The sequence below is a fragment of the Rhinolophus sinicus genome, linkage group LG02 (assembly GCF_036562045.2).
Source record: "Rhinolophus sinicus isolate RSC01 linkage group LG02, ASM3656204v1, whole genome shotgun sequence".
Classification (NCBI taxonomy): domain Eukaryota; kingdom Metazoa; phylum Chordata; class Mammalia; order Chiroptera; family Rhinolophidae; genus Rhinolophus; species Rhinolophus sinicus.
In genome coordinates, this window is record NC_133752.1 from 192,809,673 (window position 1) to 192,837,362 (window position 27,690).

Genomic DNA, 27,690 nt, shown 5'->3' on the forward strand with positions numbered 1-27,690 from the left:
CAAATCCTTCATCAGATACATGCTTTGCAAATATTTTCTCCCAGATTGTGGTTTGCTTTTGCATTCATCCTTTAAATTATGTCTTTCGATGAGTATTCTTAATTTTGATGAAGTCCAATTTACCCCCATTTTCTTTTATGGACCATGCTTTTGGTGTTGTATCTAAGAACTCTGCCTAACCCAAAGTCACAAAAGTTTTCTCATGTTTTCTTCTAGAAGTTGTATATATCATAGTATATATATATATATACATATATATATATATATATATATATATATATATATATATAATCATCTTATAATCTGTACTCTTAAATGAGATAATGGATGTAAAGCCCTCAGCACAGAGCCTGGCACAGAGTTAACAGTCAATACACAGAGCCTAAGATGGACATCAGCCTATGAAATGTTTATAAGAGGTGGCCCCACGCCCACTACACATTTCCTCTGGTATCTTGTCACAGAATGTGGGGTGTCCTGTCATCACACAGTGGCAGAACCTCTGCAGACATCCTTGACCACCTGCTCCTGGAGCCAACGGAGGTACCTGAGGCATAGAGAAAGGCGCTAAGGACTGTATAGGTCATCAGAAGAGCCAGACCTGCAAGGAGGTTCTACCCACTGCAGCGAGCACTCCTCCATCCCACCTGTTTCCATGAAACCTGCAGCTCTAGCCCAAGCTGTGATGGGGACCATAGTCTATTTATTGAACACCTACTGTGTGCCAGGCCCGTGGTTATAGCAGTGAACAAGACAGACAAAACCACAGATTAGCAGAGGAAAACAATGAACAAATAATTACATAATTAATTACTGGGTTAAGGAAAAGGGTAGGGTTCTGGAGGTGCGGGGATGTCTCATCTTTATTTCCCTTCCTCAGCCTCTGCCAATGTGCCTGGCGTCTCGGCCCCTCCAGGCTGGGGGTGGGAGGTGCGCAGACACAGGAACCCACATGGCGTCAGCGCGAAAATAAGGTAAAAAGGGGCTGTGCTTCCCAGGGCTCTGAGAAACGGCTCCTTCCGTCGTGGTTCATTCAGTCCTTCAAGAAATCTTCATGCGGCACCTGTGTGCCGAGCATCCTGTGAGGACAAACGCGGCCCCTGCCCTGTCACTGTATTGGGCGCAGATAGAGCGACAAGCCAATAAATAACGATGATGGGTTCAACCAGAGCCTTAGGCTCGGAGGGGCTGTGATGGGGGCAGGGCGGCCAGGTAGACTGGCCTCCCGGGGGTGGGGACACGTCCCGCCTTTGCTGCACATACTCTCCGCCCTCCACCCCCAACTTCGCAGAGGTCACAACGCTAGCGACAAGCTCACCCTGCGCCGGGTCTGCAGCAGACGCGCCCCTACGCGCGCGCGTGCACGCGCGCTGCCCACGCCCGCCCGCGCTCTCCGCGCACTACGCCCCCTCGCGGGAGCCCGAGCCGCGCCAGCCGCGCCAGCCGGGGAGGGGGCGGGGGCGCCGCGCACGCGCACGGGCCGGCGGCGCGCGCCGAGCGGGGGGCACCGCGCGGGTGCAGGCACGATGGAAGGGGGTGCGTACGGAGCAGGCAAAGCCGGGGGCGCCTTCGACCCCCACACACTGGTCCGGCAGCCGCACACCATCCTGCGCGTCGTGTCTTGGGTAAGGACGGCTTGGTGGCCGGGCCAGGCCGGGGTTGGGGTGCGGGCAAGGGCGGCGAGCCAGAATGGACCCCAACCGCACCGGACCCCAGACAGGGGCGCGGCAGCCCGCGGGGAGCCGTCCTGCGGAGTTCCGCCTCCCGTCCCTCCCTCCCTTCTTTCTGGGCCCCGGGAGCGGGTGTCCGTCGCTTGCGCGGGGCGCCCGCTGTGGCTCCCGAGGCCCTTGCTTTCCGGCGCCCCCAATTCGTGCGCTCCCCACCATCGCTGTGACCTCCAGGCCGTGGCCCTGCAGCTAGCAGCTCGGGTTGCGCGCGGCCGCCGTGGCGGACCCGAGACCATGGGGAAAAAGCCCGGGTTTCAGGTGGCCTTTTGGGGGGCAGGTGATCAAGGCGTGGATCATATAGCGGGGTTCACGCCGCACCTGCCATGGACGTTCAAGGAGGAGAGGGCAAGGAACCCGGTTTTTATGGCTTGGCTGGGGCGGTGTGGAGCGATGCGTCCAGCCCGATACCTGGCTGCCACCAGGAACTGCCTTTCCTTCGCAGCGTGACCTTGGGCTGGAAACCACGAAATGTTCTCGGGAAACCAGGAGTTAAATGCCGAGGTAGAAGCGTCGGCTCCTCTCTCATGCCTCAGTTTCCCGATTTGTAGAGAGGTAGGAGGAGCCTCCTCGAAGCTTTCCTTGGGCTCTGATATCATGAATCCCTGACAACCGCCCCCCCAATACACCTGGATCCCTGTGGGGGTTGCCCCCCCACCCGCGGAAAGCTGTCCTCCCCGCAGGGAAGAGGAGAGAGGCCCCTTCTAGATCTCCAGCCTGGGTGAGGGGGACAGAATCCCCAGTGCAGACTGCTGAGTGGGGACCCTGTTCAGACATGAGGTGGGGGAGAGGAGGATGGGATAGAGGGAGGGGTTCACATGGCCTTGGCAGCACCCCAGGGAAAGAAGGCCAGCTGAGGCCTGGGGAGGAGGTCCCTTGGGCTCACGAGGGTTGGCTGGCCACTGCCCAGACACCCTCACTAGAGGGTCTGGCTTCTACAGGCCTGCGACCATTCCCAGTGGGCCCAGACCAGAAGGGCCTAGGCGGGAGACACTGGTCAGGGGCCCTGTCGGTGACCCCACGGGGCTACACCTAAGGCCTCCTGTGCCCTCGGGGTGCTCCAGCTCCCTCATTCCCTGGGTTTCCAGGGTCTGATGGGTGGGACAGCTTGGGTGTTTATTCCTTCGTCTAAAACCATTAAAACCTCCTCCTGGTGCCACAGGAAGGGTGGCCCTTTCTCCTCAAGTGCCCACCAGATGGGGAGCTCTTTGAGGGCAGGGAAGCCCTGTTCTGTAAGTCTTTGGGTCCTCAGTGTTGGCACTTGGCACCCTTGGCATATCCATGAGGATTTAACGGTGCTGAATTCATTCATCTGTGTCGGTCTCCAGCTCCCCAGAGACCCAACAGGCCCTTGGTAGAGTTGGGGGAGGGGCAGGGAGAGGGCACGTGCCTGATCAGGTGGGCCAGCTGTGGGCACTGCTCTCCTTTGCGGGCCCCTGGGCCACTGGCCTGGCAGGGTGAAGCCACTGGCTTTGTGAGGGGGTGTGGCAGTTTGTCTGCTTGGGTCACTTCTGCCTGTGATGGCTTCATTTAGCAAAGCTTTATTGAGTCTGCTGGGCCCCAAGGGAAGGTGGCATGACTCAGACACAGCTCTTAGTCCTGCTGGGGAGTGAGCCAGGCACCCCCAGGCAGAGGCCGTTAGAGCCAGGACAGGGGTCTCCCTGCCTGCCGTGGGAATCAGAGAGGCTTCATGGAGAAGGTGACGTCCTTTTGGGCCTGGAAGGATGGGGAGGGTGCACAGCGGGATGCAGGGAGGACATTCCAGGCAGGAGAAAGGAAAAGTAACTGACTGAGCCCCCACTGTATACAGGGGCGCTGTCACGATTACCCAGCTAGCTCCCCCAACAAACAGCCTGTGTAACACTTGGAGACACTGAGGCTCAGAGAGGCCCAGTTTTTTCTGTCCATGTAAGTGGCAGATGGAAGATTCGAACCCAAATCTTCCTGTCTCCAAAGCACGGTGCTTCCCCTGGGGCAGGAAGAGTTCAGAATCCTGGAATTTTAGGAGTGGAAAGGATAAGGAGGTGGGCGGTCTCAGCACCCACCCATTATCCTTTGTACCAACCCCATCCGATGCCCAAACCCCAAGTGCCCCACAGCCCCCAGCTCCGCTCACTACCTTTGTGTGAGCAGAGGCATCTGTTACAGGCTGATTGACACCTTTAAAATAGAGTGTTTTTCCCTGATCATAAAATTAATACCTGCCAATTATTGGAAAATCTAAAAATCACTTGTGATGGTTACACAACAATATAAATGTACTTAATACCACTGAATTGTACACTTAAAAATGGTTAAGGTGGTAAATTTTATGTTAAGTACGTATATTTCACCACATTAAAAAAAAAAATTGGAGTAAAAAGCATGTGAGATCCCACTGCTCAGAGAGGGCTGCTGTCTCCTTCCAGTCTTTTTCGGAAACATGTAGTGTGCGGAGACATTCCAACACGTTGGGGGTATCCCTTCGCCCTTATGACCCCTCAGTACGCCAGGGGGTCTCACAGGCTGTCCACAAGCTTCATCTTTGAGCTACTGAAGTCTGAGCTCCAGCACTGAGGTGACCAATTTGTCCTGGTTTGCAGGAACTTTCCTGGCTTTAGCACTGAAAGTCTCGTGTCCCCCCCAGTCCCAGAAAAACCCAGTCAGTTGGTCTCTCTATCCAGGAATCCCCCTGTGCTGCACCCCCTGGAGGGGCCCAGCAATGTGCGCTAGGGATTTGTGATCTCTAAAATTTGTAAAAGCAAATCTTTTCCTGTTCCTTTTCTGAAAGAGGACCCCTAAACTTGTATAAGCTTCAAGGCCTCCCCCAACCTGGGCCCACCCTGGAACCTGAGCCCACTGAGCCCCCAGGCCCTGCTGGGGCAGAAGCAGGTCCTAGGACCCCCTTGTCTCTTGACGGAGACTTTCTCAGCTCCTCTCTGCCCTGTGTCCGCCCCCCCCATCACCCCCTCCTCCCCACACACACCTGTCAGGGTGATCACTCACAGCGAGAATTGCGGAATTGATCTTGTTGGTTAAACAGGTGGGGAGAGAGCTGGTAAGCCCTCTCTGGCAGGTAGATCTGCTCTGGGCAAGGGGAGGATGGCTGAGTTGGGACAGTGTTTAGGGCAACCTCAGAGCTGCTGCCTCTGACCCAGGTTGGCGGGAGATGGGCTGTGCTGGCTGGGGGCCAGGAGATCTGTTGCCACTCCTGGGTCCCCAGGCACCAGCTGTGCCCCCCCCCCACCTGCCCCTCAGTATGCCCTCTGAATGAGGCTAGGCTAGGACAGAGGTGCCACTGCACCATGACTGCAGCCAGCAGTGACTCCTTTCTCTGTGCTGGAGCCAAGTGGGACAAAGGGAGTTCCAGCAGGGAACTAACTGATTTCATATAAAAGACCGACCACCTTCTATTTTGATTTGTAGTCTTACTTTTAGAGGGTTGAAATGACCTGTGGGAAAGAATATTGCTGCTGGTAGATGAGAGAGTCTTTTATATTAGGGCTCTATTTTGGCAACATGAAACGATAAAATGTTTGAAATTTTCCACTTTCAGGGTTGATTTCTTAAGGGCGTTGGCTGTAAAACCCAGGCAGGATTCTGTCAGTAGGGTGGGTGTTGTCCCCCCAGATACAGAGTTAGGCGCACGCTGGCTCAAGGCTCGGACTGCCAGAGGGGCAGTTTCAACCTGGCCTGCAAGGTCCCCATTCAGTATACTCCCGGTGGCTTTCCTGTCTGTGTCGCAGTGGCACCAAGGGGTGGCTGAAGGGAGGCAGCTTTACACCCTCATTTTTATCAGCCCCCCTCAATCATCCCAAGTGAACAGTGAGTATGAAAGCTGACCTTGCTTTGCAAACGCAGCAGCTTCAAGACGAGACCCCTTGCCCTTGCTCCCAACCAGATTGCCATGCTCTTGCCATCCTGCACAGAAATGCTGGAGCCCATGGTGCTGGCGAGTAAAAGGGGTGCAGGTGGAGACAGAGCCTCTGGCCTTTGTTCATTCATTCCACATACATCAAGTCCCTGCTCAGCGCCAGCCTGTGTGTTCCACCGGAGATGCCCTTAGTCCAGTGAGAACAGAATTGCATTGAAAGGCACCATCCAGGAGGCTTGGGATGCTACCAGGAGATCCAGGGGGCCATAACTACTTCTTCCAGGGGGAGGTAACTCCTGAGCTGATTCTGATAAGGAAATGGGGAAGGGTGTTTGAGGTGGAAGGAACAGCATGTGCAAATACTTGGAGTCATGAGAGCTCAGTGGGTTTTAGAAGTGACGATGAATTCTTGGGGGCCCCACGTGTGTGAGTGAGACTGACAAATCAAGGGTCTAGAGGGGCAGGCAGCCTGGGGCGGGGGGATCTTTAGGAGATGTTGGCTGATAGGATTCTGTCAAGTGTCTTGGCATTTCTTGTGTACAGGGGCAGTTCAGGAGCTCAGGGAGTCTGGGACAGCTGGGGTTTGGCATCAAGAGCAGGACCCCCAGAACAGGACCTTGGAGAACCCCAGGCCTCTCTGAGCCTCCGTTACGTTATCTGTAAGATGGGTTTGGAGTGCAGATTTGGGGTGGATGTGAAGGTTTGTGAAAATGGACGTTTAAACGGCCTGCCATATAATCCACTCCTTCAAGGCACGTGATGTCCTCATCCAGTGGGTTTTGTGGCCTCCACTTTAAGGGAGAAGCTGAGACCCAGAGAGCTTAACTGGAGTTGCTGGGATCATAGCAATTGCTGACATCGAGGACATGGCCCGTTTCCTGCTTCAGGGAGTCCCCAGCCTGAGCCTGGGGAGAAAGAACAAAGGCTGGGGGAGGAAAGGCAGAGAAGAGGAAAAACCAGGAGGAGGGAGAAAGGGAGAGGGCAGATGGCAGTGCTGGCGAGGGAGCCACACTTCATACCCAGACCGGAATAACCAGCTGTCTGGTGGGAGGAGATGCAGGGCAGGGCGCTGGGGAGTGCCTGGGGCCATGTTCTGCATCCACTCCAACACTGACTGGTGGTGTACTTGGGCCTCAGTTTCCCCATCTGTCGGACGGGAAAGGATGGTCAGATTGGGCTGGTGGTTTCCACCCTTTCCACCCTCAAAGGACCCCACTCTTGCTCTTAGTGGATTGTAGGTTGGGAACTTTCGGACTGGTCGGTCTTTAAAGAATTATATTAAGAACCACTGCCCCCCAATGCTTTGTGGGGGCCTGCAGCAGGGACGCCTGGGCCCCAGGTCCACGTGTAAGCAGAGCAGTGTCAGTAGAGCCTGGCAGGGCAGCCGTGCCCCTGTGTTTCTGGGGGAGCCTTCCCTCCTGGGCATGGAATTTTGCTCAGCTCCCCTCTGCAGGAGAGGATATGGGGGAGGGGTGGCTGTCTGCCGGAACAGCCCCAGGCTGCCACACCCAGAGTGTTTAGAACGCCATCATCCAGGAACCCCAACAACTGGAGCTCCTCAAATAACTCACGGTCAGACGGGGAGAGAGGACGTGTTCTGTGTCCTGACTCTTCAGCACCCGCTAAACATCCCTGATTGTAAATTGCACTGTAACCTGGCATCCCCCCGGGACCCTGCTTTCTTGGCAGCCCTTTCAGTGGGGACCATTCTTTCCCTCTTACCCTCCCTCTGCTGGGTCTGGCTCCTGAGGCTGTTTCCAGACCGTTCTCCCCCAGCTTTGAATCTCACGCGGCCTAGGATCAGCCACTCCCCTCATTGCAGGCCAGCCCCAGCACTTCCTCTTAGCGCCTGCTCGCCTGCTCGCTCTAGTAGCACCACCCCTGCCTTCATTCCTGGTCATTGTAGTGTCCACTCCCATCACCCTTCTCCCGCCCTTGGCTTTTCACTTCCGTGGCCTCCCCTCCTCCCACAGTTTTGTCTTGATCTTCCTCAGCAGCCACTCCTGCCAGGTGTCCCCTAGGCCATTCTCTCCTGCGTGCACACACTTGGGACCTAGCTCTCTCCCTCGCCTCCCCTGATTCTAGTGGTCCCTGTGCCTGGGACCTCTGAACCATTGACCCTCCCACTGTGAGCCACCCTCACCCGGGTCCACTCTGTCCCCCTCTCCAGCGTGGGGTCCCCCTGGTCTCACCCACCTGCTTCTAGCTCTAGCCTTCTGCGCTCACCTGGCAAAGCTCTGCTTACATCCACCCTCAGCCTCTCCCAGGCTGTCTCCCGTTCTGGTGACTCAGGCCAGCTTCCCTGGGGCACTAGACCCGCCCTCTCACCTACTCCAGGGTTCAGACCCAGCATTGATGTTGACCTTCACCGTTCCCAACTCCTGGTCTCCCTCCCTCTCCTTCGTCCTCAGTTTCGCCCTCCCCACTCTGGCTCTTTCCCGTCAGCTTACAGATGTGCGTTATTTCCATCCCTCACCCATTCCCAGGGTCCTTCAGATTTGTCTACGGTCACCGTCTCCAGTGTTTCTCCTTTGGTTTTCTCTCACATGCAGCCTGCGAGGCTTTCTGCATCATCCGTGACCTTCACACTGCCAAATCTCATTGCTGATTGTTATTAATGGATCTCTCGGCTGCATCTGGCAGGTAGTGAGGGGTTTTTATGTGCTCCCGTTGGACCCAACAGCCGCACGACACAGACACCCTGTCATCTTCTATTTAATTTACACATGGAGCGTGTGCGGGTGCTTGCCCTTCAGTGAGGGCTCACAATCTTGGGGGAGGGGGAATGTGGAGAAAGCAGTTACAATACAGAGGTGAGCACGAGACCCAGGGCAAGGGAACACTCGCTCTGGTCAGGGATAGGAGGTGACAGTCGAGTTGAGAGAAGAGGGATGAGGCCAGCCAGGCAGAGAAGGGGAAGGCGTTCCAGGCAGGTGGAAAGGCGTAGGAAAGGCTAAGAGGTGGTGGCAGAGCAGTGCCAGGGACAGGGTCTGTTATATCACGGTCGTATTCCCGGCGTTAGTGCCTGGCATCTGTTAGGGACTCCACCTGTGGGTGAACAACGCTGTGACGTGCGCTGCTCTGCCCTCCTCCTTCCACACACCATCCCTATTCAAGTCTCCCACCAGCCTTACAGGCCCACCTCAAATATCACCTCCCCTTTAAAGCCTTCCAGGATTCCTCCAAGCTCATGTGGTCCTCCCCATTTCCTTTGTGAACGGCTGTAAGAACTCTCAAAGCAAAGGTCTTTCCACCCTTTGTGTTTTTCTTCTCTTCTAGAACGTGAGCCAGGGCCTGGGGCCAGACTATCTCTCTGAAGACCTGGAATTTCCACAGAGGGAGAGAAACAGGGAACAGTGTCAGGCGTGTAGGGACTGGCAGGGCAGAGGCAGGCATTGAGGTGAGGAAGAGCAGACAGCAGTGGGTGGTTTTCTCGACCCTTCTTACCAGCTGAGGGACCTCACAGAGCCGCGGTTTCCCCACCTGTGAGATGGGGGTGCACATGAGATCCTGCCTGGGAAGGGCTCAGCCATGCTGTTCGTGTTACAACCCTTTTCCAGGGGTGGCATTTCTCACTACCCCCACCGGCTCCCCGCCTCAGGCAGGGCAGAGGTGGCAGGACCTGGGGTGGGCATCTGGACACTTCTGCCACTAAGCGTGAGTCCCGGGCCCCTCTCTGGGTCTCAGTTTCCCCTTTTCTAACGAGGCTCCTGGCCACAAGAAGGTGAGGACGGTGACAGTGTGGAGAGAAGGAGGAGCCTTCAGTCCACCCAGGCTAAGTCTCAGCACCTTGGGGCCACGGGGCTACTCGCTCTGGCCCCTGCCCAGCAGAGCCCATCCCCTACCCCCACTGCTGAGAAATGGAGGGGACAGCTTGCAGGAAGATTACAGCTTAATCCCCAGCAGGTCACATCCAAGGCTTCAGAATGTGGTGCTGGGGGGCGGGGGGGGGGGAGAGGGGACGGACTCCAGCCCCCCACCCACTCTGCCTGGCCCTGCGGCTCCGCGCGAGGCTCTTCAGGAAGCCGAGTGGCTGTCCAGTGTCCATCACGCGCCCCTGCCGTGGCTTCAGCTGTTTTCCTCACATGACCTTGGGGAAGACAGGGCCCCATTCCCATGAAGGGGGCCCTTGGCAGCCTGACTCATCCCTCAAAAGCATGATGGTGCCTTTTTCACTCAGTCTTTCCCTGGGTCCCAGGAGGCAGAATGGAGGACTTGGGGAGGGACAGCGGTAGGGAGGCAGGTTCAGCTCTTGAGGGAGAGGACCCATTAGCGCCCTTGTTAGGGAGTGAGCTCTCTGTGGTCACAGGTGTGCAAGTGGGGGCACAAGCCAGGAATGCTAAGGAGGGAATACTCCTTTCTCTTGTCTCCCGTGCTGCTGTGCTCTGCCCATCTATGAGGCTTGCTGTTTGCTCTCCTCAAAGCCTTTCCTGACTCTCCCTCTGGCCCTGAGGGTAAAACCTATACCCAACAACTGAACCAGTAAATAGAAAAAAAAAATTATATGATGTTATCAAGAAGATAAATTGAGGTATTGGAGAATATTGTAGATCTGGGAGTCAGGTCTGGGGGGCTTCTCTGAGGAGGTGTCTTGCATTGAGATTTGGAGGTTGAGAGGAAACCAGCGGGAGCTAGCCAGGAAGATCTGGGGAACTCGGCCATTCCACGCTGAGAGAACAGCCATGTGCAAAGGCCCTGAGGCAGGAATGAGCTGGGGAGGCAGCAGGAAGGGAGTAGAGCAGTAGGAAAGGAATCTGAGGAGAAAGCAGGAGCCCTGAGGGGTGTGGGGGTGGGTAGGTGGGATGGAGCAGAGGGTGGGTGACATGAACTGATTCCGGTTTAAAGAGATCTTTCCAACTGCTGTACAGAGGACAGTGCAAGGGTGGGGGTGGGGTAGGCACATAGAGACTAGGAAGCTGCTGTCGTCGCCTGGCAAGAGGCGATGCTGGCCTGGACCAGCGCGGGGCGTGGAGTAATTCGAGTTATTTGGGGGAGGATGAAACAGGAGGCCTGCCTGCCAGATTGGATGGGGTTCGAGGATGAGCCCAGTTTGGGGTCTGAGCAGCGGGGTGGGAGCCAGGATGAGGGTGACTTGAGGTCACTGGGAGGCTAGGAGAGGCTGGGGGTGAGACCAGCAGCCCAAGTAGGGGTAACTCATCCCCTGCCTAGGGGAGGAACTTTACCCTCAGCCGGAGGAGGGACTGGTGAGAGGCGGGGTCGGTGAGTGCCCTGGCAGCCTGGACGTGGGCAGCAGCCGAGACTACAAAGTGCAGAGCCAGTGAGCAAGTCAGCGAGCTGGCTGTCCGCAGCGTGGGGCAAGGACCAGGGATTCCTTCCAGCCACTCGGCTTGGGAACAGATGTCCCTGTGCAGGGGGAAATAGATGGTGTCATTCGGAGCTGGCAGTCTCAGAGGGCCACGGGCATCAGATCTCGTCTCTCTACAGTTTATCAGGGGGAAAACTCGGCATATACCTAAAGATGTTTAAGGCCAGGCCTCTGGGAAGTTCTGGGTGAACCGCAGTGCTCTCTGTCCCCCCACCCCCGCACCTCACCCCCTATATGCTGGCTGGGCCCAGCTCTCCCCAGAACCTGCATTAGCCCGCTGCCCGACAGTAGCCGTGAATGGCCTGCCAGCTCTGTGTGCGAATGTGGAGTAAAGTGGGCCCAGCCCCTCCTGCACTGTGGATTGGTGACATGGCATGGGACGGCAGGTGTCCTTCCTGGGTCTCATGCTGATCCTGGAGTTTGGGATCTGGAATTCACTTCTTCAGGGGGCAGCAGCTGCAGGTAGAGGCTTGGCTTCCACTCTGGAATGGGGCTGAGGAGGGCAGGCCTGGCAGGAGACTCTGTGCTCTGCTTACCTGCTATGGGCCTGCCAGAGTCCAGGCCTCTCTGAGCCTCAGCTTCCCTCTCTGTGAAATGGGCAGAGTAAGCCTGCTTTGTGGGGTGTTTTTGGGTTTATCTTTAGAGGCTTTGGTGAGGATTAAATGAGATGATATTTGTCAGGCACTCCCATCAGTGCAAGGGCCTTGTAGAGGCTGTGGGCTGTCGCAGGGTTTCTGGGGAGACAGACCTGTAAATGAGTCCCCAGCAGAAGTATATGCAGGGTCTAGGAAGAGTGACTGCAAAGGAGAGTGTTCCAGAACGCGGCTGGGAGTCGCCACCTCCCAGCAGGGTTTTGAAGGGTAAGAAAGAGTTCACTCCTATTTGAAAGATGAAAAAGGTAGGGAAGGGCTTTTGGGAAGGCTGGAACAGCAGGTGCAAAATGATCGAACAGTGTCAACCCCCAGCTCTCTGGGATGGCTGAGAGGGGGTGGGAAGAGGGGAGGCCGTTCTCCATTTCTGTGCATAGCTGAATACCCAGCCCAAGATCCTGAAATTCCAAAATTCTGAGATTCCTTCTGATGTGTTTTCTGTGAGTTTGACACAGCTCTGCTCCAAGTACCATCTGGAATCCGTTTTTTAAAAGACCCAGGATTGGATTATAAACATGGCAAAAAAAGGAAAAAGAAAAAGAGGCTTGGTCCGTTTATCTTGGTGGGGGTTTTTTGTTGTTGTTTTTGTTTGTTCAGCATTTTTCTTTAGCTTGAGGGAAAGAGGTTATTTTTCCTGTGCCTGCCAGTGATCAGTGTCCTCTCTGGGTCCTCCCCTAGGCCACCCTCCCTCCATCCTCTCCGCTTCTGGCTGTGGGTCTGCCTCTGCAGACCTGACTCTGGTCCCTGCAGCAGACCCGTCTGTTAGGACATTTTCCCCGCGCCTCCACTGCACAGCATTGAATTTCATTCTGGTTTCATTTCCGGTTCTCTGGTGGCTGTTCTGTGTGCTCCTTGCTGTCCCTGCAGATCCAGCTCTAGCAAGTCACCCCAGAGGCCACAGGGCACCCGCTTGGATTCAGAGACTCAGTTAGAGGCTGGATCCACTCTAAGCAGCTGTGTGACCTGGACAGGTCCCCAGCCACGGCTGTAAGATGAGAATCAGAGCATGTCCTCGTGGAGTTAATTAAGAGTCACAGACGGGGTCCTGAGGGAGTCCCCCTTTCTCCTGCCACGGACTGTGAGCAGCTGAGGAACGGAAACTGAGGCCCATGCCCTGCTCCTGGGGGGCTCCCTCCCACTCGGGTTGGGGAGGTGGCACTAAATGGAGAAGTTACACTGGGGCTTAGGGTCCTGGAGGAGACTGGGAGACTGCAGGGGGCTGGTTGTGTGTCCTTGGCAACGTTTCTTCCCTTCCCTGCGCCTCAGTTTCTCCACCTGTCGACTAGCAGGCCTGGTTCAGGTGAGGCTCCCTGTCCTGGCCCAGCGCTGCAACCTGCGGGGACCTGGGATGCACACCTCCGTTCCTGGTTGTCATCACACCCAACCCCTCCCCTCCTCACTTCTCCTCTCACTCCCCACAGCAGACCTGTCCCCAGGTTCTAGTGGCTTTACCTTTAAAATACAGTCAGCATTCCGCCACTTCTCACCATCTCCCCTGCTCACGCCAGCCCAGCCCCCTCCTGCCTCACCTGGGCGCTGCTTAGGCCCCGCCAGTCTCCCTGCTTTTACTATTGCCCCTGCTGTCTTTTTGCTCCATCGCAGCCAAGGTGATTCTTTTCAAACCTAAATCAGATCATGTCAGTCGCCAGCTCTTAAGCCTGAAGTGGTTCCCGAACTCATCCTGCCCCTCAAGGCACTGGGGGCCAGCCCCTGCCTCCCTCAGCCCCTGCCTGCCTCACCTTGCTCACTGTGCTCCAGCCACACTGCCCTCCATGTGCCTCCTCAACACACGGAGCTTATTCGCACCCCAGGGCCTTTGCACTTATGGTGACTTCTCCCTGGAATGTTGGTCTTCAGCTCAGAGCTCCCTCAGAGCCCCCATCCGTCACGCAGTCCATCTCCTCTCGCCCTGCTTTGTGCTTCTTCAGGACTTACCTACATATTTGTCCGCTTACTATTTGTCTCTCTCGGTGAGAACAGGGACCTTGCCGCCTCCTCTGCTTCTTGCACAGGGCCTGGCACAAACTAGGTGCTCAGGAAATACTGTTGAATGATAGAACAACTGATGGCAAGCCCCAGTCCTCTGGCCTCTGAGATGAGGCCTCCCAGGCCCCGGACGCAGGGAGCCCTGTGGCTGTAGAGCTGTCAGCTCCCTGGATAGCACAGGCCGAGCCAAGGGGCCCCCTGGCAGCTCACTCCACCTCCACTGAACATGAACAGAAAAGTTAGTTACAGCTCAGGATCTGTGGCGTGGAAACCGTCTTCCAGAGAGGAAACAGTGAAAAGAGCCTGGGGCGGGAGAAGGTGGAGGAACAGGTGTAGGTGGGAAGAACAGGGAGGTGAGGCCTTGACCACCGGCCCTAGAAGCTTGATTATATCCAGAAGGCAGTGAGGACCACTTAAGTGACTTTCGTGCTGCAGGGTGCGGACCTTGATCCACGAGCCAGATCTCATCACCCTCCTGTGACTTCTCACTGCATTTAAATTCAGTGTCCCTACTGTGGCCCACCAGGCCTTGTCTGCCCTGCTCCCCCTTGTTACGCTCCAGCCCCCGCTCCCCCTTCTTACGCTCCAGCCCCTGCTCCCCCGTCACTGTTCCAGCCACACTCCGCCTCACTTCTCCTTCCTTTGGCCTCCACCCTTTCTGTTTGTCTGCCTGAAACATGCTACCCCCCCGATCTTCGCAGGGCCGGTCCCTTCTCATCTCAGTTCAAGAACCCCTGCTTCAAGCACCCTTCCCTGACCACCTCCCTCCTCTTCCACTTGTGTGTGTCAGTCTAGCATTTGGGGGACGCTCACTCCATGTCATGTGCTGCCTTCTATGCATGACCTCATTCATTCCTCACAGTTGGTGGTTTAGGTGCTATTGTAACCCACTTTACAGAACTGAGGCTCAGAGAGGTTAAGACACTAGCCCAAGGTCACCCACTAGCCAAGTGGCCAAGCTAGGTTTCAGCAAGCCCCAGTAGTTTGACCCAGACTCTTACCCCCCTCACTCCTTCCCCTCCAGACCATTAGCTCCCCCACAGCAGGGTCTCCGTGGACGTGGTTACCCCTTGACGCTCCCTCCCAGCCCACTGCCGGGCACCAAGCAGCCCACGTCTGCCAGAGCCAAGGGCCAGGGGCCCAGGGGCAGGCAGCAAGGAGCTGCTGTGAAGCCCCCTCATTCCACTCCGCCCTGGGCCCTGACAGTTCCAGTCCCTCGGAGGGTGTTTTCATTTGCTTCGTACCCTCTTGGGGACACACGGTCTGCAGCACTTCCCTCCTGGCCCTCCTGGGACGCTCTGCTGTGCCCAAAGCCTGGCCCCTGCCAGCCTGCTTTCCCTCCCAGCTCCTCTGGCCTGCTTGTGGAAGGGGGTCCACCCCTGTTCCCACCTCTGGCAACAGCGAGGTCTCGTCCAGCCCCAGGGAGAGTGTGTCAGGAAGTGCTTTGAGTCAGGACTTCCTGTCTCTCCCCGTCTGTGCCCCTAAGCACCAGCTATGACACGCCAGTCACACTGCCCGATCCAGTCACTCTGCTGCTTTACTGCTGATCCCTCAGGTCTCAGGAAGTGCCACCCCTTCTTCAAGATCCGTCTCCTGAGGCTGAGTCAGCTTGGTCAAGTGGAAAAGAGCACAGGGCTGAGAATCAGTTCAGCCTGTACTGCTAACAGCAGCGGCACCTCATTCGGAGCCTCAGTTTTTCTACTCTGTTCATTGGGAGCAGTACGAATTGCCCTCTCTGGTTCAGGACCTGTGACAGGGCAGAGCTGTCAGCCAGGATGACTGCATGAGGACATTCCCAAATCAGGACTAAATGTGTGGCTCACGGCCCACTTTCTTGCATGGCTGAACCAGAGCACAGCCCCACAATCTTTTTCTTTTTTTAATTGCAGAAAAATTCATGTAACTTGCAACAAACCATTTTAAAGTGTACAATTCAGTGGCACTTAGTGTATTCACAAGGTTGGGCAACCACTACCTCTCTCTAGTTTCAAAACTTTCTCATCACCCCACAAAACACCCCATAGCCATTTAGTAACCACTGTCCATTCTCCCCCGCCCCCATCCCCTGGTAACCTCGAGCCAGAAAAACAGCGGTGACTGAAATGCATAGAGTACATACAAGAAATCATATAATACTGACCTTTTATGTCTGGCTTCTTTCACTTCTTTTTTCACTTGGTTTAAGATTCATCCGGTTGTAGCAGGTATCAGAGCTAGGGTCCTTTTTATGGTTGAATAGTATTCCATCGTTTGGATATGGCACGACTTGCTTCTCCATTCATCCACTGATGGACATTTGGGTCGGAACCCTTCTGAACACAGAGAATCATGAACCAGTGGTCTCTCGACTTTTGATCATGTACTCCTTCGGGAAAAAATGTTTGAATCCTCCCATTAAATGTATATTTATTCATTTTATATATATTACTCCTACACTAATATATCTAGGACATGATAAAATCCACGTAAAGTATAGACATCTTAAAAAGATAAGATAAACAAATAATCATGCTTCTCATCTTTTCCCCCCACCTGCCTGGGCATTAACTGAGGGTGAAAATATGTCTGGCTTGTATTGAAATTAAAGTTTCTTATTGTAGAAAACTTGGAAAGCAAAGAGGAGTGGAAAATGGGCGATAAAAATGCCATCCAGCCTCTGCCTTCTTGTGTGTATGTCATTGGATCTGGTCCTCCTCATCCTCACACAGTTTCAGGGCAGGTGGGAGGCAGGAGGAAAAAGCATGAACTTTAGAATCAGGTCCCTGGGTTGGAAGCCAGCCTCTCCACTTACAGTTGTGTGACTCTGGGCACATGAATCAATTCCTGCACTTTAAATGCCTCATCTGCAAAATGCTGGTGATACTGATTTTGTATCGGGTAGCTGTAGCTGTGTAACGAGTGACCCGAAAAATGTAGTGGCTTAAAACACAAACATTTGTCATCTCACAGTTTCTGTGGTCAGGAATCTGCTTAGCTATGTGCCACTGCCTTAGGGTCTGTCACAAGCTACAATAGCGGTGTCAGCCAGGGCTGCAGTCTCATCTGAAGGCAGAGCATGGATCCATTTTCAAACTCACTTACATGGTGTTGGCAGGACTCACCCACTTGTGGGCTGTTGGACTGAGGGGCTCAGTTCCATGCTGGCTGTTGGCAGAGGCCTCCCTCAGCTCGTTGCCAGACGGGCCTTTCCATGAGGCAGCTCAAAACATGGCATCTGCTTCCATCAGAATGAGCAAGAGAGGGTGGGCAAGATGAAAGCCAGAATCTTTGTAACCTCCTTGCAGTAGTGATATCCTTTTTTGCCATGTTCTGTAGCAAATCACCAGGCCCAGCCCACAGTCCAGGGGAAGGAGTCTGCACAGGGCATGAGTACCAAGAGGTGGGGACATGGTGCCATTTTAGCTGGCTGCCCACCCACCTGAAATAGATCTGTTGGGGAGGGTTGTTGGGGCCGTTAAATGAGGTACCACGTGTAACACATTCAGGGTGGTACGGGTTGCCCCATAATTGGCAGGACTGTGACTAATGTTATTTTCATCCATCACTCCTTCCACTTGCCAGAGCCTGGGCAACAGGGAAGTGGGAGGGAACAAGAACGGTACCTGAGACCCCAGAACAGCATGTGGCTCTGTGGAGGGGAGGGGAACACAGTGGGGTGGGGGCTTAGCAGGTTCACAGCCCAGGAGGGCATGAGACCACTGGTTCTGGGAGGCCGGGTCCAGTCCTACAGGAACCTGTTGTTGGCCCAGGAAGACCTTTCAGGACCTGGCTGGTGGGGGTGGGCCACATCTGTGGTCAGAGGGTCCTCGGTGCCTGGGGCTGAGGAAGGAAACGATTGACTGCCCTACGCTGTGTGATCTCAAGCAAGTTGCCCTCCCTCTCTGGGCCTCGCCTCTGACATACCTGCTGTTGGAGGTGAAGAAGGCTCAGGGAGGGGCAGGCAGCGGGCCGAGGGCTGTTGGTAGCTCCCTGACTGGGGCTGGTACTGAGTGGGACCTACCTGGGTCTCATGCCTGACCCGCCATCCCCACCCCTCACAGGTGTTCTCCATCGTGGTGTTTGGCTCCATTGTGAATGAGGGTTACCTCAACACCCCCTCAGAGGGGAAGGAGTTCTGCATCTACAACCGAAACCCCAATGCCTGCAACTACGGTGTGACTGTGGGCGTGTTCGCCTTCCTCACCTGCCTGCTGTACCTGGCCCTGGATGTGTACTTCCCACAGATCAGCAGCGTGAAGGACCGCAAGAAAGCCGTCCTGTCAGACATCGGTGTCTCGGGTGAGTCCCCGCCCCAGAGGGCGTCCCCTCCACACAGCAGAGTCTGCAGAGGGCTGTCCCAGCCCTATTCCTGTTAACCCTCACGCACACCTGTGTGGTGAAGGGACAGGCTTGGGGTCACAGGACTGGCAACAGGGAAGGGTGGGACGAGGGCTGGCCCGAGACTCCAGAACAGCCCACAGCTCCATGGCGGGGAGCGCAGTGCAGCATCCCGGGGAGCCATCTCTGCTCAGATGGCCTCTTCCATGCCACCTCCCTGGTGGAGCCCCCTGAGAACTAAACAGCGGTGACTGAAGGCCCTGGCACATAGTAGGTGCCCTGGGAGGGTCAGAACCTGAGGCTGAGGAGCTGACGTGCCCTGCTGCCCTTGTTCTTCAGAACCGACCTTGGCAGAGGTACCCTCACCTCAGGCCCATGAGTCCAGAGAATCTGATTGGTGGAGGCTTAGGTTGGGGGTCGGGAAGACTTTGGTCTCTCTGGACTAAGGCCATGATCCCAGGTCTCTGGTGGGGATCTGCCCCCATTTCTAGGCCTGGGATTCTCAGAATGAGCCCGGCAGCAAGGTTTGGGGACCCTTAGACTTAAAGGAACTAGAACAAAATTAATAGTTCCCAAACTGTATTCGGTGGAGCCCCAGGGTTCCCCAGCCGTGCCTCTGAGGGGACCAGGCTCAGACACCCCACCCTGGGCACACATACACTGTCTGAGCAGCTCTGGTCCTCTCTGGATATGACCCTGGGCACCGTAGAAGGTCTTGTTATCACAAGGCTCCCACTGCTGAACTCCCCAGACCTCGGCTTTCAAAGGGCCCCTCACTAACCTCTGGGACTTGATGAGGCTGCAAGCACATGAGATGTTGAGACTCACACCTGGTGGTTGAGCCACACCCTTGCCCTAGCCCCGCCCCCTTCCCCTGCCCAGTTCTCTGTGAGGCTTTAGTAGGGGCTGCTCAGCGCTGCTCCTCCCAGAATGCTGCCGGCCTTGGGGTGGACAGTGGGCCAGTCAGGGGTAGCTCAGAAATTTGTGTTTGGCTGAGGTTAGAGAAATGCCGGCCTAGGCTGACTGACATTTTCTCTGTCTCTCTCTCCCTCCCTCCCTCTCACTGCCCCTGGCTCTCCCTGGGCCTTGGCTGGCTCCTCCATGGTCTGTCTCTGGCTGTGCATCTGACTGCCCTCCCTGTTCTCGCCTCCCTTCCCTGTGCTCCCCTCTCTGCACCACCCCCCTACTTTGGGGGTGGGGGAGCATGGGAGACGTGCTCTTGAACCTCTCCCTGTTCCTCGGTTTCCCCATTTCCTCCCCATTCGCCCTCTCTCCCCATGTGTGGCCTGTTCTGCCTGACCCTGGTGGACACCCCAGCCTTCTGGGCCTTCCTCTGGTTTGTGGGCTTCTGCTTCCTGGCCAATCAGTGGCAGGTCTCCAAGGCCAAAGACAACCCGCTGAACGAAGGGACAGATGCGGCCCGAGCCGCCATCGCCTTCTCCTTCTTCTCCATCTTCACGTGGGTGAGTATACAGCCCACACTCGCTGACCCAGCCAGCCACCCGGGCTGGGCCTTCCGGCGTAGCCAGGGACTCCATTCTGCTTCCCTCCTCAGCATCCACGGCAGGAGGGCTGCCCCCTGTTGTCACTGCCAATGAGGACAGTCACATGGGGATAGCAGACCCCTGCTTTTGTGCAGAGCACCCACCACGGTAGTTGGGTGGTGGGTATATACTATCCCCTTCAACAGACGAGAAGGCTGCGGCCTGCACAGCCAGAATGGAGCCCAGGAGTCAGGAGACCTGGGTCACACCTTGGGGCTGCGTCCACTTTTCTGGGCCTCTGTTTTCCCATCTGTAAAATCAGTATATTGAATTTGTGGGAGGGTGTCACACACTCAGCTGTACACTGGGCAGGCAGGGTGTGAGAAGGTGGGAGCGGGCCAGGTGGCAAGCCTACACCCCAAAAGGGCACCCTGTGCCCCGCCCCATTCCGAAGCAGGAATAAGCACCTACAGAGGCCAGCTCTTCTGTTTTCCAGAGAAGCCAGAAATCTGAATTTCTGTGTGAAATCTGATCTTTATGTGTTAGCAATTTATTCAGATTAAAAAAAAATATGTGTGGGTCAAGGAGAGTATGTCTCTGGCCACTGGCCAGAGGGAAGCCCTTTGTGGCCTCTGAACCCAGAGGTCTTGACATCAAGACTGCCCTTGGAATTGAGATTCCAGGTCATCTCAATGTCTTTCTTTTCTCCTCATCTCTCTCCTGCGGCTATCTGAGGTTGCAGGGCTCCGTGACCCCATCCTGAGGGCTCTCCCCAACCCCTTCCCCTCCAGGCCTGCCACAGCCCAGGCCTCTGCAAGGAGAGTCTCCAGAGCTCTCTATAGGCAGCCAGCCCTCCTTCTGCCCCCGCCCTCCTCGGCCTGCCCTGGGGTAACTTCTATCTCTTTTTGAGGGCCCCTAGATATCCATTTTCTCCTGGAACCCCTCCCCGCCATACGCTATTGGGAGCTTGAGTTTGGAGGCAGAGAGCTGTGGTTCAGGCCCCAGCAGGCCAGCCATGGTCACTCCAGATCTCTGTATCCTCAAGTCTGGGCAGGAAGAACCAGGTGACCCCAGGGATCTCAGACCACAGAAGGTGCCCTGGAATTGGGGTCCACTCAGCCCTGCAGGGAGGAGTTTAGGAGCAGTGAGCCCTGAGATGGGGGTGGGGCTCACAGAGGAGCCGGTGAATGGACATCTGGACTATCAGGGGCGGGTCTGAAAGCCTGACTGACAGGTGCTCCCTGGCCCACTGAAGTCTGCTTCTCTGCTGGCACCTCTGCCCTTCCCAGCTCTTCCCTGCTGGCCTCACCCCTGCTCTCTCCTGGCAGAGCCTGACCGCAGCCCTGGCCGTGCGGAGATTCAAGGACCTTACCTTCCAGGAGGAATACAGCACGCTGTTTCCCGCCTCAGCACAGCCATAGCCCTGCCCGGCTTCCAGCAGCAGGGAGCCCAGTGTCCTGCCCTGTGGCGGGTTGTGGGAATTGCCTACTTCCTGGAATGGCCAGGATGCCAGGGCATACAGGGCAGTGGAAGGCTGGCTTGAGAGGCCAGTTAAGACTCGTCCCTTCTTCATTCGCTCCTTTGTTTATTCTTCATGTGTCCATTCATTCAGTAAACGTTTATTGAGCAGCTGTTTTGTGCCTAGTGGTGAATCAGAGATGGTCCCTGGCCCCGAAGCCCACAGGCTGGGGAGGGGAAGACAGGAGAACCAAAAGCTCCCCCACATGGACTGCCACGGGCTATTTGAGGGTTGGAGGTGGCTCCATACATGGGCTGCCAGGGTGATGAGCCATGGACAGTGTGAGAGCCTGTCCCACGGCTGTGGCATGAAGGCTGATCTCACGGTCCCCGTGAAGGCTGGCTGCCCAGGGGGCCAGGCCGAGGACATCAGAGGACTCCTGGCCCAGCCCTGCTCTCGTGGTGTGTGACCCTGGGCAAATCGCTGCACCTCTCTGAACCTCAGTCCACTTCCTGGACTGAGGAGTGATGATGGACCAACCTCTCAGGGCTGTTGTGCAGACCAAACAAAGGTTGGCACAGAGATGCTCAATAAATGTAGGCTCTTCTGTTCTTTCATTCATCCCCTCACTCATTCATTCACTCATTCTCTCCAAGGCGTCAGAGACACCTCTATAATCTTGACTTTGGGGGTGATCCTCAGGGGGTGAGTCCTTGTTCTTCCAAAGGACTTTCCTCTAGTTCTGCACAGGTTCCCTTCTTGGGGCCCTCAGCCACCTGGGTAGGAATCCACTTACCCTTCCAGTCTCTGCAGGAGTTGAGGAGGTAATGGAGTACATACAAGCAGGCTCCTGGGGCAAAGCACACAAGGAGTGGGTTTCCCGACACTGGAGGCATACAAGTGCAGGCTGCTTGTGGCATGGTGGAGAGGCTCCAGAGAGTGTACCTGTTCTGAAGAAGCAAAGCCAGGTGGACCACCAGGTCCCTGGGCTCTGAGCAGAACTCCCAGCCTCCCCTCTGCACCCCAATCCCGCAGGAACCCACGTCCCTCCTTTGCTCCTGTCTCGTGGCCCGTTGAACTGGATGGCTAAGGGAAGCCTTGACTCAGTGAGGCAGAGGAGTTCCCACATGGCCAGCACTAGAGGTTTCTCCCTGATAGGATCTCTGTGATAGGGCTAGAGGTCATCTGTTCCAGCCCTCTGTCTCCATGCAGGAAAGCAGCCTGCACAGTGGATCCAGGGAGCTCCGGGAGGACCAGGTCGACAGGTGTTCCTATCAGGGACTCATTCATTCATTCCCATGTGCTCTCTGGGCTTGCCGATAGCCCAAGGGTGCTGAAGACCTGGCCGCTACCCCAGGGGCTTTTCACCTCCCTGCTTCTCAAGGCTGCTGCAGCCTGGACCTCATATCAACATATTGTGTTTCCCTGAAAATAAGACCTACCTGGAAAATAAGTCCTAACATAATTTTTCAGGATGACATCCCCTGAACATAAGCCCTAATGCATCTTTTGGAGCAAAAATTAATATAAGACCCGGTCTTATTTTTGGGGGAACACGGTAGTAGGAAATACAAGAGGGCCTCCCCTGATTTCCTCAGCCCAAGTCCGTTAGGCCTGCTTTTCCCAGGCCCCCAGTGCTTTGCTTTAAACAGCCACTTCTCAGGATGGGCTGCCCCTCAGAGCTTTCTCCAGACACAAAAAGTTAATGCCTGATCACTGGGCTTCTAGAATCAAACGCCAAGACCCTGCCTCTGACCTGATGGCCTTTTTTGGGTCCCTGGTTGATTTAGTGCCTTGTCAGGGTGCTGGTCAAAGGGAAGGAGGTGGGGAGGGTCCTGGCCTGGGAAGGAACAGGACCCCTGTGTTCAAGTCTGGCTTCTGTCACTAACTTTGCCTTGAGGCCTCCTTTCTCTCGGCCTTAGTTTTTTGAGTCCCAAAACAGGGGTATGTAGAGTGTTAGCATTTTCCCATCACGGGCAAATTACCTGGGCTGGAAAGATCTCAGGAAAGGCTTTCAACGTAAACCTATACACTTTTTTAAATGACAGATTTATGTATCTCCTAGCTCGGTGTGGTTACAGTCACTGTTCTAATATAATCGCTTTTAAGAAAAAGAACTTACCACCTATGCGTGGATGCTTTAGATAAGATTTTCCCAACTGAAAAAAAAGGGCTGCAGTGGTCAGATCAAGTTGGTGCATGTGGCTTGCTGTAGTTTCCCCCTTGGGGCTCCCAGCATACAGTAAGTAGTCAAGGCTTGGACAAGTCCTATGGTCCTGAAACTTGTCTCACTCTAACTTAGTTTCCCAAACTCGTTTGACCAAGTTGTTTTGGTTAGAATTAGGTTCAGTAGCAAAAGACAGGAATTGCAAATAACAGTGGTTTAAATGAAGTCCAAGTCTGGGGAGACAGTCCAGGGTTGGCATAGTGGCTCCAGAAATCTTTAGTGACCCAGGCCTCTTCCATCCCTACAAGTGGACTCCTGGACCTCATGGTCCATGATGGGAACTAGAGTTCCAGCTATCACATCTGCATTCCAGGCATCAGGTCAAAGGGTGGGACAAAGAACTTGGGGTGACCCATTGGCCAGAACTTAGTCATATGGCTGCACCTAGCTGACAGAACAATTCAAGGAGATGCCAACAGTTCTCTGTCACCAAGAAACTTTTCCCCCATTGTATGTAACACCCCTGAGAACACAGTTTGAGAAGGAAGTTGTGGCCCTTTGGGCCATTTTAACACTCCACAGTGGAGACAATAGAATTTTTGGTGGCCCAGAGTGACCTCTGAGATTGGGGGACATGGAGCAAGTGAATTCTGAAGTTCTTTGTGGCTGGATAACATGTTTCTGGGCCTCTCCGGGACTGGCTGCAAGGGCGACCTTCCTTCCCCTCAGTCAGGCTTGGTTTCATCTTTGGTGCTTTGAATATTTAACCCTCTGTTGCCTGTGTCCTATGAACTAACTGCCACTAACCCAGTGCTCTTGTCTGTCTCTCCCCTAACCGTCCCCTCCCGCCTGTCATTGTCCCCACCGGCCTCTGTCCCCAGGCGGGCCAGGCTGTGCTGGCCTTCCAGCGTTACCAGATTGGCGCCGACTCGGCCCTCTTCTCCCAGGACTACATGGACCCCAGCCAGGACTCCAGCATGCCTTACGCCCCCTACGTGGAGCCCAGCGCTGGGCCGGACCCCGCCGGCATGGGCGGCACCTACCAGCAGCCAGCCAACACCTTCGATACCGAGCCCCAGGGCTACCAGTCGCAGGGCTACTGAGCCGCAGTGACCACCTGCCCTCCCCGCCATCGCCGTCCCATGCCCCAGCCCCAGCCGCCCCCTACCCCCCCACACACCCGGCCCCGCTCCCTCCCCGGCTGCCCTACCCAGCACCTCACCAGCCTCCCGGTTATTACACTGAGGTCCAGGGCAGCTCAGGGTGGGATGGGGCAATAAGGTGTGTGTGCAAATGTGTCCAGCAAGGGCCTGGGGTGTTGACATTCATTTGTTGTTTCATGGAGCATTCATTGAGCACCTACGGTGTGTCCGGCCCATCCTTGACATGGTTTTGAAAGAGAAATGGCCTCTGGGAAGGGGGAAGATGAGATGTGGAGGAGGCCTTATTAGGTACCAGAGGCAGGAATAGTGGGAAAGATCGACCGGGATGATGCTGGGAAGGTTTGGCTGCAGGATGAGTGTAAGACCCTGGGGGCTGCCGTCTGCCGGGAGGGACACCACAGCCCTGCGAGAAGTGTTGGGGCTGTCTCCATTTTATGGTTGAGGAAACAGGCCTGCAGAAGTCAAGGTCACTGGCCCAGGGTCACTTAGGCAGCCAGTGATGGAGGCGGGGCCAAGCCCAGAGCACCTCTGTCCCCTGTCCTCCCTGCCTTCCCTCATCCCCGAGCCTGGGGCTCCTCTGCTCAACGCTCCCGTTATGGCCTTGGGGACCTCAGCCCGTAAGACACCCTGATTCTGCTGCAATCGAGGGGCCTGTTCTGCCCTGGTTATTCCCAAGCAGGACAGCCTTGCCTCCAGGACCTCTCTGCACACCCCCCCAACCCCTCCCAGGGTGGGAGTTTCCCTGTGTACCACCCCGTGCTGTGTGTGCCCTCCCTTTCGGGCCTCCCGAAGGACTGACCACTGTCCCTGCCTCCAGGAGGTGCTCACTAAGACCTTTCTCAGGGCTGGGTAGACAAGGAAGCCCAGAGGGGGAACAGCCGGCCCAAGGTCACAGCGAGTGAGGGGCAGAGCTGGACTTGCTGCCTGAGTGTCTTGGCCCCAGCCACCCAGCAGGTGTCCCAATTCCCTGCCCTTGTGACCTCCCAGGAAACAGCTGATCTGGGACACTGTGTCATGTTTCCCTCCTCCAGGGTCAGCCAGGGGCTTAGGGGCTGGAATAGCCAAGACCATGGTGGGTCCTTGCCCTGGCCTTCCAGAAGGCCCCCCAAGGGCCAGTCTCCCTGTGGGAGGCTGAGTAGAGAGGACAGGAGCTTTGGACCCTCCGTTACCAGCCTGGGAGCTACCGCCGTGGGACAGACTGCCCAAGATGAACAGTGAGAGCCTCTGGTGTATGGTAGGCTCAGGGAGGCCATGGGCTGTGGGGGGGAGGGCAGCGGGTGACCCCAAGGCACAACGAGGGTCTGAGGGGCAGGGAGGGACTTTTGCACAAAGTGGGCTCTTCACTGAGCCGTAAGGGGGGAGGCCTTAAATGGTGGAGAGAAGTGTGAGGAGCCCTGGGGCCCAGTGCCTTGGGGAGCAGGGTCGGCATGGTGCTGGGTGTACCCACCAGCAGCAGCATGTCCCCCACAAGAACCCTAAGGGGCAGGTGATATTGATTTGGCAGTTACGGGCACCTGTGCCGGGGCTAAGGCACTGATAGTCCGTAAGAGATGAGCACACAGCCGGACCAGGGTGAGAGAGCGGGCAGAGGCCTGTGGGAGAGCATGGCGGGCTGAGGCTCCCGAGGAGGATCCTGGGAGGGCAGGACTTAGCACCGCAATGAGGGAGGGAGAAGGCGTTTCCTGGGCAGGGAAGTAGCATCACTGTCCCCACTTAACAGAAAGGGACAGACTCAGAGCGTGAGTTAGCAGCGGGGCATGGATCCAAACTTGGGCCTGTCCCAGTCCTCCCAAGGGGCAGCAGTGACGGGAGAGGACCCCAGGCAGCTGAGCAACAGCTGGTTGTTGCTGACTTTAGTTTTTCACATCTGGGAAGGGGGTTCTGTCTGTGGGTCTCTCTGGATGGCCCAAGTGGGGGCCGGAGGGAGTTACGGTGTCTGCCAGGCTATACTAGACCAGCAGTTTGCAGATCAGGTAAGGGTGTAGGTGAGTGTGGATGTTTCTGGCAGAAGTCCTGGGCCCATGCAGGGGGCTGTGAGAAGTCCTTCCCCTGGCCCACTCCCCACCAAACCTCCCCCCCCCCACTGATGGGCACTAGGAAACCCCAGAATGCTCTCCATCTGTTCTCCAGTACCAACCAGCTCTGGTGAGGCTGGACTGGAGTGCACGGTACATTTAAGCTTCCCCCAGTCCCTGGATGTTTACTGCAGACTCTCCCTGCCACCCCCCTCCCCCGAGAAAGTGTATCAGACCCCTGCCAGGAGTGGGGGACACTGAAACATCTCACTCAGCGTTCCTCATTAGTCCTGAGATGCAGCCCCAACATGGTCCCACCAGCAGCCTGGGCACTGGCCCTGGCCAGCCCATAGTGGAGGTGAGACATGGAGGGCAGGTTCTGGATGCAACCCAGGGCTCCTGACTCTCCTACTAGCAGATTGGTAGGGAAGCCTTGCTCTGTTAGCTGAGGACACCCTGGGGACCCCAAGCTGAAAGCCTGTGTTCACAGGCCAACGGCATCTCCTTTTCCCCCCCTGCTGCCCCCATCTGCCTCTCCCTTGCTTCCAAGTCTTTCCTGGGAGAAGGCCCACTATATCCTGACCTTGCAGAGTTTGGGTTGCCTCCTCCCTTTAAGCACAAGAGATGGCCCAGGAAAACTGGGTTCCACAAGAGTTTAGAGCTGCAAGAGTCTGGGCCTGGAAAACAGTGACTTGTCCGAAGTCCAGCACAGAGCTAGACGTTCTGATCCAGTCTCCTGCCTCTGAGTGGACACTCGTCCTGCACAGTCACAGGCTGTCTACCTGGTGTGGCTCCTGGTCCACCTGGGGGTGTAACAATTGAGGGACTAATTCCCAGGAGACTGGCATCTCCTCCCCACTCCAACCTTCCCTGGTGATTCTTGATCTTCAAAGACTTTTGCGAGGTCCCAGGCTTTCCCCCATGTAACCAAGAGCCTCCATTTATTACCCCTTGGGGGACCCTAACCTTGGCCCAAGACCCCTTTGATTCTCTAAGGAGCACCCCTCCCAGGAATTTGTGAAAAGGTGGGCTGGTCCAGCCGTCTCCCAGTGCTGTCTCTTGATGTGACAGTCCCCAGTCCCTGGTGTCCACAGCCCATGTCTGGGAGCCCCAGCCCCTCCTGCAGCGTTACTGCCTGTGAATAGTATAAATATATATATTTTCTATATATAAGATGCATAATATAAGGCTCCACAAATATATCTCCGTGAGTGTGCGTGTGTGCTGTGAATGACGGTCCTCATCCTGGACCCCCACTCTGGACTCCCCCACCACCTGGTTAAGTCTCTCAAGAGTGAATCCAGTGGCCCTGTGGCACCCTCTTTTATGACATCCGTCCATTTGTGGTGAACCAAGTGAAGGTGGCGACTTCCGGTGACAGTAATAAAGTGAAGACTCAAAACCCACCAGCGGATTGCAGTGTGTCGTGGTATGTTTCTGCTCTTCGTGAGTGTTGTGGGACTGCCCATCCTCTGTCTGGCCTTACCTGGGACATGCTTTATTTGTTCATCATTGTTTCGCAAAAAATAAAATCATTACAGTTGAA

At 55.8% G+C, this 27,690-nt stretch overlaps 1 protein-coding gene and 1 long non-coding RNA gene across 4 annotated transcripts; one reads left to right on the top strand and one right to left on the bottom strand.

Moving 5' to 3' along the window:
• Positions 1-1,433: 1,433 nt before the first annotated feature.
• On the top strand, positions 1,434-27,690 carry SYNGR1 (synaptogyrin 1). 2 transcript variants are annotated; one of them, XM_019734473.2, is made up of 4 exons: positions 1,434-1,625; positions 17,580-17,817; positions 19,174-19,319; positions 20,669-21,416. In XM_019734473.2, the coding sequence occupies exons 1-4, from the start codon at positions 1,527-1,529 to the stop codon at positions 20,759-20,761; spliced, it is 576 nt and encodes a 191-aa protein (XP_019590032.1). In that variant the 5' UTR covers positions 1,434-1,526; the 3' UTR covers positions 20,762-21,416. The 2 variants fall into 2 exon arrangements, with proteins under 2 accessions (XP_019590032.1, XP_019590030.1); XM_019734471.2 differs by lacking the exon at positions 20,669-21,416 and adding an exon at positions 23,848-27,690 and having other exon boundaries at positions 1,443-1,625.
• Positions 8,236-14,973, bottom strand: LOC141570182 (uncharacterized). 2 transcript variants are annotated; one of them, XR_012494137.1, is made up of 4 exons: positions 14,929-14,973; positions 10,761-10,941; positions 8,720-8,898; positions 8,236-8,625 (listed from the first exon to the last, which is right to left on the bottom strand). It is a non-coding gene; the product is annotated as an uncharacterized LOC141570182 (long non-coding RNA). The 2 variants fall into 2 exon arrangements; XR_012494136.1 differs by having other exon boundaries at positions 8,236-8,898.

Excerpts from the sequence above, each read along its gene's own strand:
- SYNGR1 (XM_019734471.2), top strand. The coding sequence starts at position 1,527 with ATGGAAGGGGGTGCGTACGGAGCAGGCAAAGCCGGGGGCGCCTTCGAC. Across the intron at positions 1,626-17,579 it reads TCCTGCGCGTCGTGTCTTGG|GTGTTCTCCATCGTGGTGTT; the intron begins GTAAGGACGGCT and ends CACCCCTCACAG. Across the intron at positions 19,320-23,847 it reads TCTTCTCCATCTTCACGTGG|GCGGGCCAGGCTGTGCTGGC; the intron begins GTGAGTATACAG and ends CTCTGTCCCCAG.